The 16,498-nt window shown below is 38.2% G+C and overlaps 1 protein-coding gene across 8 annotated transcripts in view; it reads right to left on the minus strand.

Annotated features, from left to right (window-relative positions):
• VPS13A (vacuolar protein sorting 13 homolog A) overlaps nucleotides 1–16,498 on the minus strand; it is a 248,013-nt gene that overhangs the window by 183,319 nt on the left and 48,196 nt on the right. For all 8 annotated transcript variants that reach the window (XR_011379457.1, XM_051858844.2, XM_017341940.3 and 5 more), the window contains 9 exons: nucleotides 14,788–14,915; nucleotides 14,512–14,618; nucleotides 13,290–13,461; nucleotides 10,333–10,395; nucleotides 9,742–9,871; nucleotides 7,892–7,986; nucleotides 7,459–7,601; nucleotides 953–1,142; nucleotides 752–866 (listed from right to left, as the gene is read on the minus strand). Coding sequence is in view for 7 of the 8 variants with exons in the window: in XM_051858844.2 (XP_051714804.1) it covers nucleotides 752–866; nucleotides 953–1,142; nucleotides 7,459–7,601; nucleotides 7,892–7,986; nucleotides 9,742–9,871; nucleotides 10,333–10,395; nucleotides 13,290–13,461; nucleotides 14,512–14,618; nucleotides 14,788–14,915 (1,143 nt within the window). In the remaining variant the exon portion in view is untranslated. The remainder of the gene's footprint in view (nucleotides 1–751; nucleotides 867–952; nucleotides 1,143–7,458; nucleotides 7,602–7,891; nucleotides 7,987–9,741; nucleotides 9,872–10,332; nucleotides 10,396–13,289; nucleotides 13,462–14,511; nucleotides 14,619–14,787; nucleotides 14,916–16,498) is intronic.

Here is a 16,498-nt window from a genome sequence, read left to right on the forward strand (position 1 = left end):
CTACAATACTCTTTAAGGAAAAAGTAACACTCAACTTCACACAAACTCTCCTAGAGACTAAAAAAAGATGCAATTTTTATTTTTTGCCACCAAAATATCTTTTATTTTTTAATTTTTTTATTTTTTATTTATTTTTTTTGACAGGCAGAGTTAGACAGTGAGAGAGAGAGAGAGAGGTCTTCCTTCCATTGGTTCACCCCAAAATGGCCACCACGGCAGGCGCACTGCGCCAATCTGAAGCCAGGAGCCAGGTGCTTCCTCCTGGTCTCCCATGTAGGTGCAGGGCCCAATCACTTGGGCCATCCTCCACTGCCTTCCCCGGCCACAGCAGAGAGCTGGACTGGAAGAGGAGCAACTGGGACAGAATCCAGCGCCTCAACCGGGACCGAAACCCAGGGTGCCAGCGCTGCAGATGGAGGATTAGCCAAGTGAGCCGCGGCACTGGCCTGCCACCAAAATATCAAAATAAGAAAATTATAGGTTTGTTCTTGTCACAGAAGTCCAAAAATACTAAGCAAAATCTTGCAATTAACTTAAATGTACTAATCACATATGAACTTTGAGTATAATAAAAGATTATTTGTTATATTTGTCTTCAAAAAGAAAAGAACCAATTCAGTTTCCATTCAACTATATCTAGTACAGAAATATAATTAAAGTAAAATTTACTAAAATCATTTTAACATAGTAAGCACAAATAAAGTTTAGCATAGGGTACAGTTAATTGATCACTCTTAGCGCCAGCATTTACCTGTTGCTGTCTTATCACGGAATTCTTCAAGCTTTGTCAAAGTTGCCGAAGTGAGCTGTGCTAGATGTACCTCTTTTGGAGGTCTAAAGAATTCCACTATACTATTCACTGTCCTCTGTTAAAATAAGCACCATTAGCATGAGGCAAAAACTCAAAGCAAATTGAAATGTATTAAAACTTGTTAATTTAAAAAACACTTACTGCATCATATATCATTTCTAAAGGTTCAGCTTCTATAACACATCTTTGGGCAACAGTTTCATCTAATGGATTTATCTCAAATATGATTTGGAAAAGTGACGTAGCATCATCCAAAGAGGACAAGAGGCGGGGTTTTTTGGAATTATTTGGTAAGCCAGTAACATGAAATGAATCTATTTTGGTTACAAATCTGTATGAAAAAGGACAAAATTACTAATCAATACAATTTTAAGAAACTTTTTCCAATTGAAAATGATAAAAAGTAATTAACATCACTTCGCATTTCCTGCAACTCTATCTAGTCCATTCAGATCAAAGAAAATATACAAAGGTTCTCTCTGAACTGACAGATTTCACAAAGAATCATATTCACATACCAATTTCTATGTAAAAAAAGCTATGATAAACTAATACTTGGTGTACTTTCTACTGAAATCTGAAAGAAAATAACAGTAAATCCCTATAATGTTTAAATGCATGTTATAAGCACCTCCTCTTCTAAGAACAAAAATAAATAATTAAAAACCAAGTATCTTGGGGCCAGCACTGTGGCACAGCAGGTTAAGACAGTCTGCAATGCTGGCACACGTATGAGCTCAAGCCCCAGCTGCTCCACTTTGCTGATGAGCCTGGGAAAGCAGCACAAGATGGGCCCAAATGTCATGGGAGACCAAGATGAAGCTACTGGCTCATGACTGGCCCAGCCCGAAGCTGCAGCCACTTAGGGGATGAACCAGCAGATGGAGACCCCTCTCTGCCTTTCCTCTCCATATAACTCTGCTTTTCAAATAAATAAATCTTCAAAATCTATATTCTAAAAGACAGCTAACAACAGTTGTTGATGAGGATGGAGAAATTGGAAATCATATACCCCTGCTGATAGGAATGTAAAATGGCACAGCTGCTTTAAAAAAGTCTGGCAAAAAGGGCAAGCGCTGTGGCATAGCAGGTAAAACCACCACCTGCGGCTCCAGCATCTCATAAGTGTGCTGGATCAAGTCCTGGCTGCTCCACTTCCAATCCAGCTTCCTGCAAATGTGCCCAGGAAAGCAGTGAAAGATGGGCCAAGTACTTGATCCCCAGCACAAATGTGGGAGACCCAGAAGAAGCTCCAGGCTCCAGACCAGACCAGCTCCACTATTGTGGCCATTTGAAGAGTGAACCAACAGATAGAAGATCCCTTTCTCTCTCTGTAACTCTATCTTTCAAATAAACAAATCTTTAAAACAAACAAAAAGACTGGCATTTGCTCAAAATGTTAAAGTTATCATTTGAGGCACCGATTCCACTACTAGATATATTTACCCAAGAAATTTAAACCTACAAAACCAAAACAAAATCTTATTCATGAATATTAACAGAAGCATGCTTCATAACGGCCAAATTTGAAAACACTTCCACAAGTCTGAGTTGTGGAGACAACTCAAATATTTATGAACTGATCAACAGACAAACAAAATGCAGTATATCTCCCCAGTGGAATATTAGGCAATAACAAGGAATGAAGTACTAATTCATGCTGTAACATGGATGAACCATAAAATGTGACAAAATCTAAACAAAAAAGGCCACATATTATAGGATTCCCTTCATACGAAACATCCAAAATAGACAAATCTTTTAGAAACAGAAAAATCAATTACTTATTACTAGGGGTCAGGATAGAGGGCACCAGGAAGTAATTGCTAATAATACAGGGTTTCTTTTTGATGTGCTGAAACATTCTGCAATTAGAAGGGTTGTACAACCTTGTAAATACATCAACGTAAGTTGGTATAAGTTATAAAAAAATGAATTGTGTACTTTAAATGGATGAATTCTGGTATGTCAATTTTATCTCCATAAAACTAATTTTTCCCTTAAAAACTTATTTGTTAGAAAGTCAGTTTCATGGGGGCTGGTGCTGTGGCACAGAGGGTTAAAGCCCTGGACTGAAGCACCAGCATCCCATATGGACGCCGGCTCTAGTCCCAGCTGCTCCTCTTCTGATCCAGCTCTCTGCTGTGGCCTGGGAAAGCAGAAGATGGCCCAAGTCCTTGGGCCCCTGCACCAACGTGGGAGACCTGGTAGAAGTTCCTGGCTTTGGATCGGCACAGCTCCGGCCGTTGCAGCCATCCTGGGAGTGAACCAGTGGACAGAAGACCTCTCTCTGTCTCTACCTCTCTCTGTAACTCTTTCAAATAAATAAAAATTTAAAAAGTCAGTTCAGAGAGACAGGAAGAGACAGAGATCTTCTATCTGCTGGTTCACTCGCCAAGTGGCTACAACAGCCATTACTGGCCAAAGCCAGGAATCAGGAGCTTCTTTCAGGTCTCCCACGTGGATGGCAAGGCCCAAATACTTGGGCCATCTTCTGCTGCTTTCCCAAGTAATTAGCAGGGAGCTGTATCGGAACTAAAGCAGCTGGGACACAAACCAGCACCCATAGGGGATGTTGGCATCATACCTGGTGGCTTTATCCAACATGCCGCAACACTGCTGGCCCCATCAAAAATTCTTTTAAAAAGATTTATATAAATAAAAATTAATATATTCAATTAAATTTATATATTCAATTTAAAAACTGAAAGGCACTGTTAAAGATTACAAAAGAGACAAAGATCAAAATCTTCTATCCATTGATTCATTCTCCAAATGGTCACCAATGGCCAGGACTGAACCAGGTTGAGGCCAAGAGCCAGGACTTTCATCTACATATCCCACATGGGTGCAAGGGCCCAAGCATTTGTGCGATCTTCTACTGATTTCCTAGGCACAACAGCAGGGAGCTGGATGGGAAGTGGAGCAGCCAGGACATGAACTGGCACCCACATGGGATGTAGGTGCTGCAGGTGGTAGTTTTAACTGCTACAGCAGAGCACCAGCCCCCATCAAACTACTTTTAAAAATAAAATTTTGGGACAGTGTTATATGTTCTGTAGCAGGTGGCAGGTGGGGTTAAATCTTTACAAAAAATAAAAGATGAAAAATACATACATACTCAGATTAAAAATCACATAGTTAAGGCTGTTGATTTTTGTGTCATGATGCTGACCATTTTTGTAATTTTTATTGTTCCATACATATTTCTTCAGCTTTGTTTTCTATGGACCATGTTATTATCTTCATAATTCGAAAAAATATAATGTATATTGCTCAAAAAATCTAAATTCCTTTAAAAATGATAAATTAAATCACAGAACTCTTTTTTTTTAGCTTTTATTTAATAAATATAAATTTCCAAAGTACAACTTTTGAATTATAGTGGCTCCCCACCATAACCTCCCGTCACCCGCAACCATCCCATCCCCCACTCCCTCTCCCATCCCATTCTTCATCACGATTCATTTTCAATTATCTTTATATACAGAAGATCTACTTAGTATATACTAAGCAAAGATTTCAACAGTTTGCACCCAAACACAAACACAAAGTATAAAGTACTGTTTGAATACTGGTTTTACTGTTAATTCACATAGTACAACACATTAAGGACAGAGATCCTACATGAGGAGTAAGTGCACAGTGACTCCTGTTGTTGACTTAACAAATTGACACTCTTGTTTATGACGTCAGTAATCACCTGAGGCTCTTGTCCTGAGCTGCCAAGGCTATAGAAGCCTCTTGAGTACACCAACTCTGATCTTGTTTAGAAAAGGCTACGTTCAAAGTGGAAGTTCTCTCCTCCATTCAGAGAAAGGTACTGCCTTCTTTGATGGCCTGTTCTTTCCACTGGGATCACACTCACAAAGATCTTCATTTGGGTCATTTATTTGCCACAGTGTCTTGGCTTTCCATGCCTGCAAAACTCTCATGGGTTTTTTAGCCAGATCTGAATGCCTGAAGGGCTGATTCTGAGGCCAGAGTGCTGTTTAGGGCTTTTGCCATTCTATGAGTCTGCTGCGTATCCTGTTTCCCATACAGGATCATTCCCTCCTTTTTAATTCTATCCATTATTATTTGCAGAAACTGATCTTATTTATCCTATCTTTTTGATCAATTATAAACTTAAACTGATGACTTTAAAAAAGTAAGATGGCATTGGTACATGCCACCTTGATGGGATTGAATTGGAATCCCCTGGCACATGTCTATCTCTACCATTAGGGGTAAGTCCAAGTGAGCACGTGCCGAACTGTACATCTCCTCCCTCTCTTATTCCCACTCTTATATTTAACAGGGATCACTTTTCAGTTAAATATAAACACCTAAGAATAATTGCGTGTTAATTAAAGAGTTCAACAAATGGTATTAAGTAGAATAAAAAAAAATACTAAAAGGAAGAAAACAGTAAGTTATTCCTCAATAGTCAGGAGAAGGGCTGATCAAGTCACCATTTCTAATAGTGTCCATTTCACTTCAACAGGTTTCTTTTTTGTTGCACGGTTAGTTGTCACTGATCAGGGAGAACATATATTTGTCTCTTTGCGACTGGCTTATTTCACTCAGCATGATGTGTTCCAGATTCCTCCATTTTGTTGCAAATGAACAGATTTCATTTTTTTAACCACTGTATAGTATTCTATAGAGTACATATCCCATAATTTCTTTATCCAGTCTACTGTTGATGGGCATTTGGGTTGGTTCCAGGTCTTAGCTATTGTGAACTGAGCTGCAATAAACATTGAGGTCCAGATAGCCCTTTTATTTGCCAATTTAATTACCCTTGAGGAAATTCTGAGGAGTTGGATGCCTGGGTGATATGGTAGGGCTATATGCAGGTTTCTGAGAAATCTCCAGACTGACTTCCAAAGTGGCTTGCATCTATTGAGATAATCATTGGTTTTTCTTCTGCAGTTTGTTAATGTGGTGTATCACATTGATTGATTTGCGAACACTGAACCATCCCTGCATTCCAGGGATAAATCCCACTTGGTCTGCGTGGATGATCTTTCTGATGTGTTGTTCCTTAACATATCTTTTAAATAATCAGCGCCCTGTAATTAGGTGCATATACCTTTATAATAGTTACATCTTCCTGTTGAATTGATCCCTTAATCATTATATAGTGCCCCTCTTTGTCTCAACAGTTTTTGTGTTAAAGTTTATTTTGTCTGGCCAGCGCCGCGGCTCTCTAGGCTAATCCTCCACCTTGCGGCGCTGGCACACCGGGTTCTAGTCCCAGTCAGGGCACCGGATTCTGTCCCGGTTGCCCCTCTTCGAGGCCAGCTCTCTGCTGTGGCCCGGGAGTGCAGTGGAGGATGGCCCAAGTGCTTAGGCCCTGCACCCCATGGGAAACCAGGATAAGCACCTGGCTCCTGCCATCGGATCAGCGCGGTGCGCCGGCTGCAGCGCGCCAGCCATGGCGGCCATTGGAGGGTGAACCAACGACAAAGGAAGACCTTTCTCTCTGTCTCTCTCTCTCACTGTCCACTCTGCCTGTCAAAAAAATAAAAAAAAAAAAGTTTATTTTGTCTGATATTAAGATAGCTACACCAGCTCTTCTTTGGTTTCTGTTGGCATGTAGTATCTTTTTCCAACCTTTCACTTTCAGTCTGCATGCATCTTTGATGGAAAGATGTGCTTCTTGTAAGCAGCAAATAGACAGGTTTTGTTTTTTAATCCATTCAGCCAGTCTGTGTCTTTTAATTAGAGAGTTGAGGCCATTTACATTCAATGATAAGTAGTGACTTTGATAAGTAGTGACTTTGCCCTGCCATTTTTCCAAAGATATTTCTAACACATGCTTTGAACTTCCTGTGATCTTTTTACTGAGAGATTTTCTGCGTTTACCTTCTTTCGTATTGATGGCCGTGTTTCTGTTTCTGCAATCACAGTACTCTTTACAAGACTTATGTAAGACCTAACTTCCAACCTCAAAATGAAATTTTTTCTTATAAAATACAGGTTAATTATCTTTCATCTAAGACAGGACCAAAAGTGTCTATAATTTTAGATTTCTTGAATTTTGGAATATCTGTATACACATAATAAGATATCTAAAGGGGGCTCTCGCTGTTGTGTAGAAAATTAAGTCTCTGCCTGCAGTGCCAGTATCCCATATGGGTGTTAGTTTAAGTCCTGGCTCCTGCACCTCTGATCCAGCTCCCTGCTAATGTGCCTGGGAAAGCAGAAAAAGATGTCCCAAGTGCTTGTACCTCTTCACACACATAGGAGACCTGGAAGAAGCTCCTTGTTTCTGGCTTCAGCCTGACCCACCCCTGGGCATTGAGGCCATTTGGGAAGTGAACCAAAAGATGGAATATATATCTTTCTCTCTATCACTGCCTTTTGAATAAGTAAATTTTAAAAAAAATTTAAAAAGAGATTGATATCAAAGGATGAGATGCAAATCTAAATGTAAAATTCACTTATCTTTAATATGGACACATAGCCTAAAGGTAATTATTTACATTATTTTAAGTGAATACCTATTTTAACTGCGATGTATGAGGTTAAATCTGGAATATTCCACTTGTGGAAGTATGTCAGTGCTCAAAAAGTTTCTGATTTTGAAACATTTCAGATTTTGGATATTCAGATTAGGGATGCTTGACCTATTTAAAAAATAATAAATTGATACTTACTTTATTGCTTGTGCTCCAGGTCTTTGCACAACCAAAGTGCTAAATTCTTCTACCACAATATCTAACAGCTCAGGCTTTTGGTCATTTTCTCTTAGGACAATAGACATACTTTTCAAGTGAACAAAAAACTTCATTGCTTCAAACTGGAGTATATTCAAAAGAATAAAATGTAAAAAAAAAAAATTATATAAATGCAGCAAATACTCTTATTCATTAATTCATTCTTTTCAAAACCCACAAAGTACTTTAAAGACCACTATTTGTACATTAAATAATCACCATATTAACACCAAATAAAAATATTAAAATAAATGCAATATTGACAGATGCAGAAAACTGCAGAATAAGTCAACAGTCTATTATTTCTTAAAGGATTCAAAAAAAGATATACTTGGTATTAAACTCTGAGATATAAGGCAAGAAAATATCTTACTGTTTTTGGCAAGGTTGGATCAACTGCTGTTTCACTATAGCCAATTGCTTCATACAGTGATGCTTTTTCTTGAGGTGTCAACATTTCTTCAAGAGCTATAAATCATAAAGAAGCAGTTTGTGTTTTTAATTGACAGAAATATAAAAGTAACACATAATTTAGCTGCCTTTAATAAACTGAAAAATTCACTTTCTTTTTTCTTATACTTTTTTAAAAAAGATTGATTTTTTTTTGAAAGGCAAAGTTAGACAGAGAGAGAGAGACCTTCCACCACTGGCTCACAACTCAAATCATCTCAGCAGCCAGAGCTGGGCTGATCCAACGCCAGGCGCCAGGAGCCAGGAGCTTATTCTGGGTCTGCCACATGGGTGCTGGGGCCCACATCTGCTGCTTTCCCAGGCACATTAGCAGGGAGCTGGATCAAAAGTGGAGTAACCAGGACTCGAACAGGCACCAGTTCAGCATGCCAGCACTGCAAGTGGCAGCTCTACTTGCTACGCCACAGCACCAGCACCTACTTGTAAAGAACCAATGAAGACTAAAATGGCATTGGTAAGTTTAGAAATTATTCTCCAAAAATATGTTACTTAATATGTAAATTTAACAACGTAACTTTCTAAATGCTTATAGTAAGTACTCAAAGGCTAACTGGGCACTTAATAGCACTGTGGTTTAACACAGTAAGCATACAAAGTCGGTAATATGCAATAGGACATCTTCACAGATTACATGACAGAGAGTTAAATAACTTTCCAGGACCAGACTGCCAACAAGTGACAGATATAAGACACACACCTAAGTCCCTAAGCCTCTAAAGCTATCTTAGGCATTTTTAAGCAATAAAAATGTTTCCAAGAGACAATTTCAATTAAAATTTATAATGTTGGGGCCTGTGTTGCGGTACACCAGGTTAAGCATTGCAGGCATCTAATATGAGCATCAACTGGAGTCCCAGCTGCTCCACTTCCTATCCACTTTCCTGTGAATGAGCCTAGGAAAGAAGTAGAAGATGGCCCATCTATAGGAAAGCCCAAACACAGGAAAGTTCCTGACTCCTGGCTTGGCCTGGTCTAGTACCAGGAGTTGTGGCCATTTGGAAGGTAAACCAGCAGATGTAAAATCAATTGATTAATATCTCTTCTCTGTCTCTCCTTCCTCTGCAGTTGAATGACCAAATCTTTATGAAAAAAATTTACAGGGGCTGATGTTGTTAAGCCTCTGTCTGCAGTGTCAGCATCCCATATGGGTGCTGGTTCTGGTATCGGCTGTTCTGCTTCTGATTCAGCTCCCTTCCTGCTAATGTGCCTAGTGAAGCAGTGGAAGATAGACAAGTGATTGGGCCCCTGAACCTGCATGGGAGACCTGGAAGAAGCTCCTGGCTTTGGATCAGCCCCCTCCAGCCACTGCGGCCATTTTGGGAATGAATCAGTGGATGGAAGGTATCTCTTTCTCTCCCTCTCTCTCCCCTCCTTCTCTCTCTCTGTATCTCTGCCCTTCAAATAAATAAATCTTTTTTTAAAAATTTCCAATGGTATAGAACAATCTGCAATTTTTATGTACCTATAACTGTGCTACATGGCTTCACTAAATCCTCTGGGAATAGAACTCTTCTTTAAGTATTACCAAGATTAAAAATTTTTGCTTTATTAAATTTCTTGTCTTATAAACAATTATAATTTAAATACAATTATAATTTTAAAATTTTAATAGTAATTTTGACAGCAAGTCTTAACTATATATATCATTATAATACTTATAGTGTATATTCATTTTAATCAGAAAATTTTCTGCAAAACTGTATTTTCACATCCAATGATTAAGTACACTACTGTAAAATGAAATGGACATACTTCCAGGTTTAACATCTGGTTGTTGTTTAGTATTGGATTCTGACCAACTCCACAGCCAGCCAAACCATCCTTTATTATCCTCTGGATCTTTTACACCTTCTTTATAAATCCTGTATCCAGCTTTCTTTACCTAAAATGAATAAATGTTCAAGGAAATAACAAATTATCCTCTATTTAAAATTGAGAGAAATAAAAGCATATTTCCAAAACTTTTCTGCTTGAGTGAATGAATGTAAGCTACATATACACTGACAATAGAACCCAGTAATTGTAAATTCAGCCAAGCATAAGAATTTAGTTCTCCCTCACTGACTCACAAAAGATGGTGATCAGAGAAAAAAAAAGAATTAACTTTTCATCTTCATATCAACTCTGAATATGTCATAAGCCCAATTACTTACATAGAATTTTTCCTAAAGGAACCTAATTTAAATGGTTGTAGTAAAAACATTAAATCAAATTTTCTTGTAACACAAAAAGCAAATTTGAACCTTAAGGAAACAGTATGTTACAGCACAATATTAATTACATCACAACATCCACATGGATTTTGTATTTGTTGTTACTAATTTAAAGATAATCTGAAATTACCTCAACTTCTGCCTGTTGTCTGGCTATGGTTATATTAAAGACATCCAGAGTTTTTTCTAACTCCTGAAAATATAAACAAAAATGTGTTAATTCACCAAAGTGACTTTAGTACATAATCTATTAAATGGATACAGTAATAAAAAGATATTATAGGAAGCATAAAACATCCATCAATATAATACATCTGTTAAATGCTAGGAAGCCATTATTTCATATTTATCAGCTTGGAAATTAGTAGTACAGAGTAACTTTTTGAACAAAGAAACCATACATGCCCTATATACAAGTTGCTAAAAAACAACATATATACATTAATTAAAATCACTTTTATTTGGGCTTAAACTGAGGGTAAACAGATTAGTGTAATTATAAATCTTCATATTACATGTACACTTTGTATGTCATCATTAAGATATTCCAAGTATTAAAATCTTTTTAAATTTTATACTTTTCAAGGTTACTGTGTCTACTGCAACAAACTGATATAAACTAAATCTCTCATCAAACCTATACATTCAGATATTTACTCTCAAGTTTTCATTATCAAATCACTTCATCCCCAAGAGAAGCAACCATGACTTTGGTATTATCTCAAAAACAACTCAGGGCTCTACTGTCCAGAATTGGAGGATTCAGACTAAACCAAAAAAAATAAATAAAAAAATTGAAACTAATGCCCAAAGCCTCTAAAGATAGCATTCCTAATTGTCCTAAGTCTTCAGAAAGCTGTCCACATTGAAAGTAAAAACTCAGGGCCGGTGTTGTGGCATAGTTGGTTAAGCTGCTGTCTGTGACACTGGCATCCCATATTGGTGCCAGTTTGAGTCCCTGCTGCTCCATTTCCAATCCAACTCCCTACTAATGCACCTGGGAAAGCAGAGGAGAATGGCCCAAGTGCTTGGGTTCCTGCACCCACATGGGAGACACAGAAGAAGCTCCTGGCTCCTGGCTTCGGATTGGACCAGCTCTGGCTATGGTGACCATTTGGACAGTGAACCAGCAGATGGAAGCTCTCTCTCTCTCTCTCTCACTCACTCACTATTCTTCCTGTAACTGCATCTTTCAAATAAATAAAAACAAATTTCTAAAAACAAAGAAAGAAAATTTATTCTTTAGGGAGTTTCTAATTGGAAATACATTTGAGATTCCATATTGGTATTTCAATTTTTTTTTTTTTTGACAGGTAGAGTTATAGATAGAGACAGAGAGAAAGGTCTTCCTTCTGTTGGTTCACTCCCCACATGGCCTCTACGGCCGGTGTGCTGCGTCGATCCGAAGCCAGGAGCCAGGTGCTTCCTCCTGGTCTCCCATGTGGGTGCAGGGCTCAAGCACTTGGGCCAACCTCCACTGCCTTCCCGGGCCACAGCAGAGAGCTGGACTGGAAGAGGAGCAACCAGGACTAGAACCCAGTGCCCATATGGATGCTGGCGTCACAGGCGGAGGATTAACCAAGTGAGCCACTGCGCCGGCCTGGTACTTCATTTTCAAGAGGATAACTGTCTCTAAAAGCTGTACTTAATCTATAAAACAGTCTCCTCTTGAATATATCATAATACTAAAATATAAAGCAAGACTAAACAAGTATAACCAGATAATTAAAAGCAAAGTTGTTGATACAGAATAGAGATGCAACAAGAATTAAAAGGAGCCCTGAATGCACAGAAAATTCAAGAACACTCACATAACAGATGAAACTCAAACAGGGCTTCAGAGATGAGTATAACTGAATAAGGAATAGAGATGAGGCAAGACAGATGAAACATACTAGGGTACTCTAAAAAGTTCATGGAAAATGGAACTAAAGGGGCCAGCATTGTGGTGTAGTGGGATAAGCCACCACTTGCAACACAGACTTCCCATATGAGAGATAGTCCTGTCTACTTTCTTTTTATTTATTTATTTGACAGATAGAGTTAGACAATAAGGGAGAGAGACAAAGAGAAAGGTCTTCCTTCCATTTGTTCACCCCCTAAATGGCCGCTACGGCTGGAGCTATGCTGATCCAAAGCCAGGAGCCAGGTGCTTCCTCCTGGTCTCCCATGCGGGTGCAGGCGCCCAAGCACTTGGGCCAACCTCCACTGCCTTCCTGGGCCACAGCAGAGAGTTGGACTGGAAGAGGAGCAACCAGGGCTAGAACCCGGTGCTCACATAGGATGCTAGTGCCACAGGCAGAGGATTAACCAAGTGAGCCATGGTGCCAGCCCCCTGATTGCTCTACTTTCAATCCAGCTCCCCACTAAAGAGCCTGGTAAAGCAGAAAAGGAGGAGTTTCAAGCTCCTAGCTTTGGCCTGGCCAGCCATTGTGGCCATGTGGGAGTTAGCCAATGGATGGATGGAACATTTCTCTCATTCTCTAACTCTGTTTCTCAAATAAGAATAAGATTTTTAAAAAATGAAATTCAAAAGAGAATTTTGAAAAGTATTTTTAAATCTATGCAGTTTTTTCGTAATATACATTTTCAATGAATTTTGAGGATCCCACATTATGCTAAGATTTCAAAATTGTACCAAGATAATCTTTTAACTCTATTTTTTCATAAATGATTTCAAGTACCCTCATTAAGCACAGGCATGGCTGTAAGAATGAGCATTACACATGTAGAAGACAGGAAACTTATTTAATTCAGTCAGATGTAAGAGAGAGCAAATGCAGTGCTAAAAGATAATACTATAGCTTTAAAATCAATACAGAAAAGTTTGGAATCAATGTAGTAAATAGTTTTTATGCTTTTGAGGTTAAAAATGTCATAATAAAGTGAATTTCAAGTTACTATGTGCATGAAACCAAATTCCTTCTCCTAAATTTCAAAAGCTCATAGCAGAATTTCACCATTATTTATTTTACCCAAGTGAAATTAAGAACACGAGTATAAAAACATCTAAATAGAAGAGACAACGATCAGTAAAAGAAGAATTATACAGTTCAAAATACTCAACAATGTTTTTTAAATGCTAACCTCCAAATCCATAAGAACTTCTGCAGGTGGCTTCTTATTTGTTAGTTTTTTTTTATACAGTTCTTTATACTGCTTCACTTTTTGTCTATGTTCCCGAATATGCTTCCATGACCACATTTGTAACCTAGGGATAACATTTACTTCAAGAATACCATGTATAGCATAAGCCCACCTAGTTAAAACACAAAAAGAAAACATCCTTAGTGCAAAATATGTGATATTGCTTCTCCAAAAGCATAACTATAATTCAAAGACTATTAAAATGGTATATTACCTAAGCACTTTTTTCCCCACCCTTGACTGCATTAAAAATCTATTAACCATATCTCTTTCCAATGTGAAAATAAGTAAAAATCATTCAATTTTGTTCAAAATACAGTTTGAGGCCAGTGTTGTAGTACAGTGGGTTAATCCCATACTGAAGTGCCAATTTGAGTTCTGAGTTCCAGTTGCTCCACTTCCAATCCAGCTCCCTGCTAGTACACCTGGAAAGCAGCAGAGGATGGCTCTAGTACTTGGGTTTCTGTCACTCACATGGGAGACCTAGGTGGAGTTTTGGGATCCTGGATCAGCCTGGGCTGTTGCAGTCATTTGGGGAGTGAATCAGCAGATGGAAGATCTCTATCTCATTTACCCTATCATTCTGCCTATCAAATAAATAAATAAATCTTATATATGTAAATATACATTAACTATTAAGGCATGAGCTAAGAAACAACATGTTAGTCACCTGAATAATTGAAATAGTCAACTGAAATAATAACTACAACTTCTAGAAACTAGCAAATAACTTAAATACTCAAATAACAAGATTTCTGAATTTTACAATGGGATTATACTGAAAAGAATCCCTTAAATACAAAGTAAGTCTAACAGGAGGAGCTGGGCAGGAAAAAACAAACAAACAAAAAATAAAACAAATAAACCCTTGCTAGGAAACAACCAGGATACAGTTTCTAAAAATAATTTCAAAAATACTGATTTTTTCTATAGGAAGTAAAAGCTCTGATACTTTACTATCTCCAGTGGTAAATTCTGCTATGCAGAATCCTTTGAGTCCATTTCATTAACATAATAAAAAAAAGGAGTTACATATGTTTTTAGCCACAAATCATACTTTGTATCTGATCTTAAAAACAGTATCTCTAAATAATTATTCTTAATATCAAGAAATTTACTTTTATACCGTATTTGTAAAACCTTGAAAATGTAAGGCATTTACCATTCTCTGGCATGGTAGTGAAGAGGTACATCAGGTTTAAATTTTCTATATGGCAGATTTTGTGTCATCATATCAATAGACTCAAGAAGCTCCATAACACTGAAATACTAAAGAATGAAAAAATTAAAGCTTTTAAATGTTTCAGATTTTTCTGTCCAATTTTTAAGATAAAAATTATTGAATTTTTAATGAAATGGTAGCATGCAACATTTTAGAAAACATTAAAATTTTAGTTATCAAAAAAATCATAATTTAAAATTTATTCAAAAAAATCACCTGTGGTTTATTAAATTCAATTGCTATCTCATGTAACTCAACATCCAGGTTTATTTTAGGATCAGAAAAGTCAAAATCTGATCGGCGATTCATCTGAAGTTTGGCATTGGCAGATAGAGGGAGAAATACTGGAAATAAAACAAATTGAAAAAGTAGTTATTATTTTAAAACTCTGAAAACATTCGAACAATTAAGTTCAAAACACAAATTTTTATGTCTTTTATATACCCTTTCTACATTTCTCAAATATCCACATTGCCATGATTTGGTCAGATGACCCATTCTGTAATTAGTAATCATTCTTTTAATCATTTTCCTGCTTATAATTTTCCTACTGTCTTCTAACAGTACAACAAAGGCTTCACTGAACTCTTCTTCAAATCACCAATATGACTCTTAATAGCAGGTATATTCTTCATAAGGAAACATAGTTCAATAAAAACAATTTTATGAAAGTACACAGTCCTAGAGAGCAGAAATGCTAAGGGGAAAAGACACTATATTTAACACTGACTCATTCATTTTATGATTATCATTCCTGAATTTCTGATCAATGTCTCTGTATCCACCTGTTCCTCCTTTCAACTCATAAAAGAGAGAGATGTGTGAGAGTTTACCCAGGATTACCTGCTTGGCTTAAACCACAATCTAAGATAAATTTATTTCAACTCTATTTAGTGCCAAAATGAACAAGAATCACAATTGAGCCTAGTAATAGAAGAATCTAGAAAGAGATTAATTATCAAATTACAGGCCAATTTGGGGCCGGTGCTGTGGCGCAGTGGGTTAACGCCCTGACCCGAAGCACTGGCATCCCATATGGGCACTGGTTCGTTCGAGACCTGGCTGCTCCACTTGCTGTCCAGCTCTCTGCTACGGCCTGGGAAAGCAGTAGAAGATGGCCCAAGCCGGCGCCGCGGCTCACTAGGCTAATCCTCCGCCTAGCGGCGCCGGCACACCGGGTTCTAGTCCCGGTTGGGGCGCCGGATTCTGTCCCGGTTGCCCCTCTTCCAGGCCAGCCCTCTGCTGTGGCCAGGGAGTGCAGTGGAGGATGGCCCAGGTGCTTGGGCCCTGCACCCCATGGGAGACCAGGAAAAGCACCTGGCTCCTGGCTCCTGCCATCGGATCAGCGCGGTGCGCCGGCCGCAGCGCGCCGGCCGCGGCGGCCATTGGAGGGTGAACCAACGGCAAAGGAAGACCTTTCTCTCTGTCTCTCTCTCTCACTGTCCACTCTGCCTGTCAAAAAAAAAAAAAAAAAAAAAAAAAAAAAAAAAAAAAAAGTGGAGGAGAAGGTAGAAAAATGCAAAAAAATAAAAATAAAAATAAAAATAAAAATAAAAAAAAAAAAAAAAAAAGAAGATGGCCCAAATCCTTGGCCCCTGCACCCACGTGGGAGACCCAGAAGAGGCTCCTGGCTCCTGGCTTCGGATGGGCACAGCTCCGGCCGTTGCAGCCATCTGGGAAGTGAACCATTGGATGGAAGACCTCCCTCCCTCCCTCTCTGCCTCTCCCCTCTCTGTGTAACTCTTTCAAATAAATAAATAAATCTTTATAAAAAATTATAGGCTAATCTGTATACACAGATTATTCCTCTTATGTTAGCCATCCCTAAATTAATTTTTTAGCTTTCAAAAGCTAAAAATTCTCAAAAATATTTTTAATTTAAAAATAAATACTGGGAGACACGGATGGAGTTCCAGGCTCCTGGCTT

This window comes from Oryctolagus cuniculus, chromosome 1 (genome assembly GCF_964237555.1).
Source record: "Oryctolagus cuniculus chromosome 1, mOryCun1.1, whole genome shotgun sequence".
Taxonomy (NCBI): domain Eukaryota; kingdom Metazoa; phylum Chordata; class Mammalia; order Lagomorpha; family Leporidae; genus Oryctolagus; species Oryctolagus cuniculus.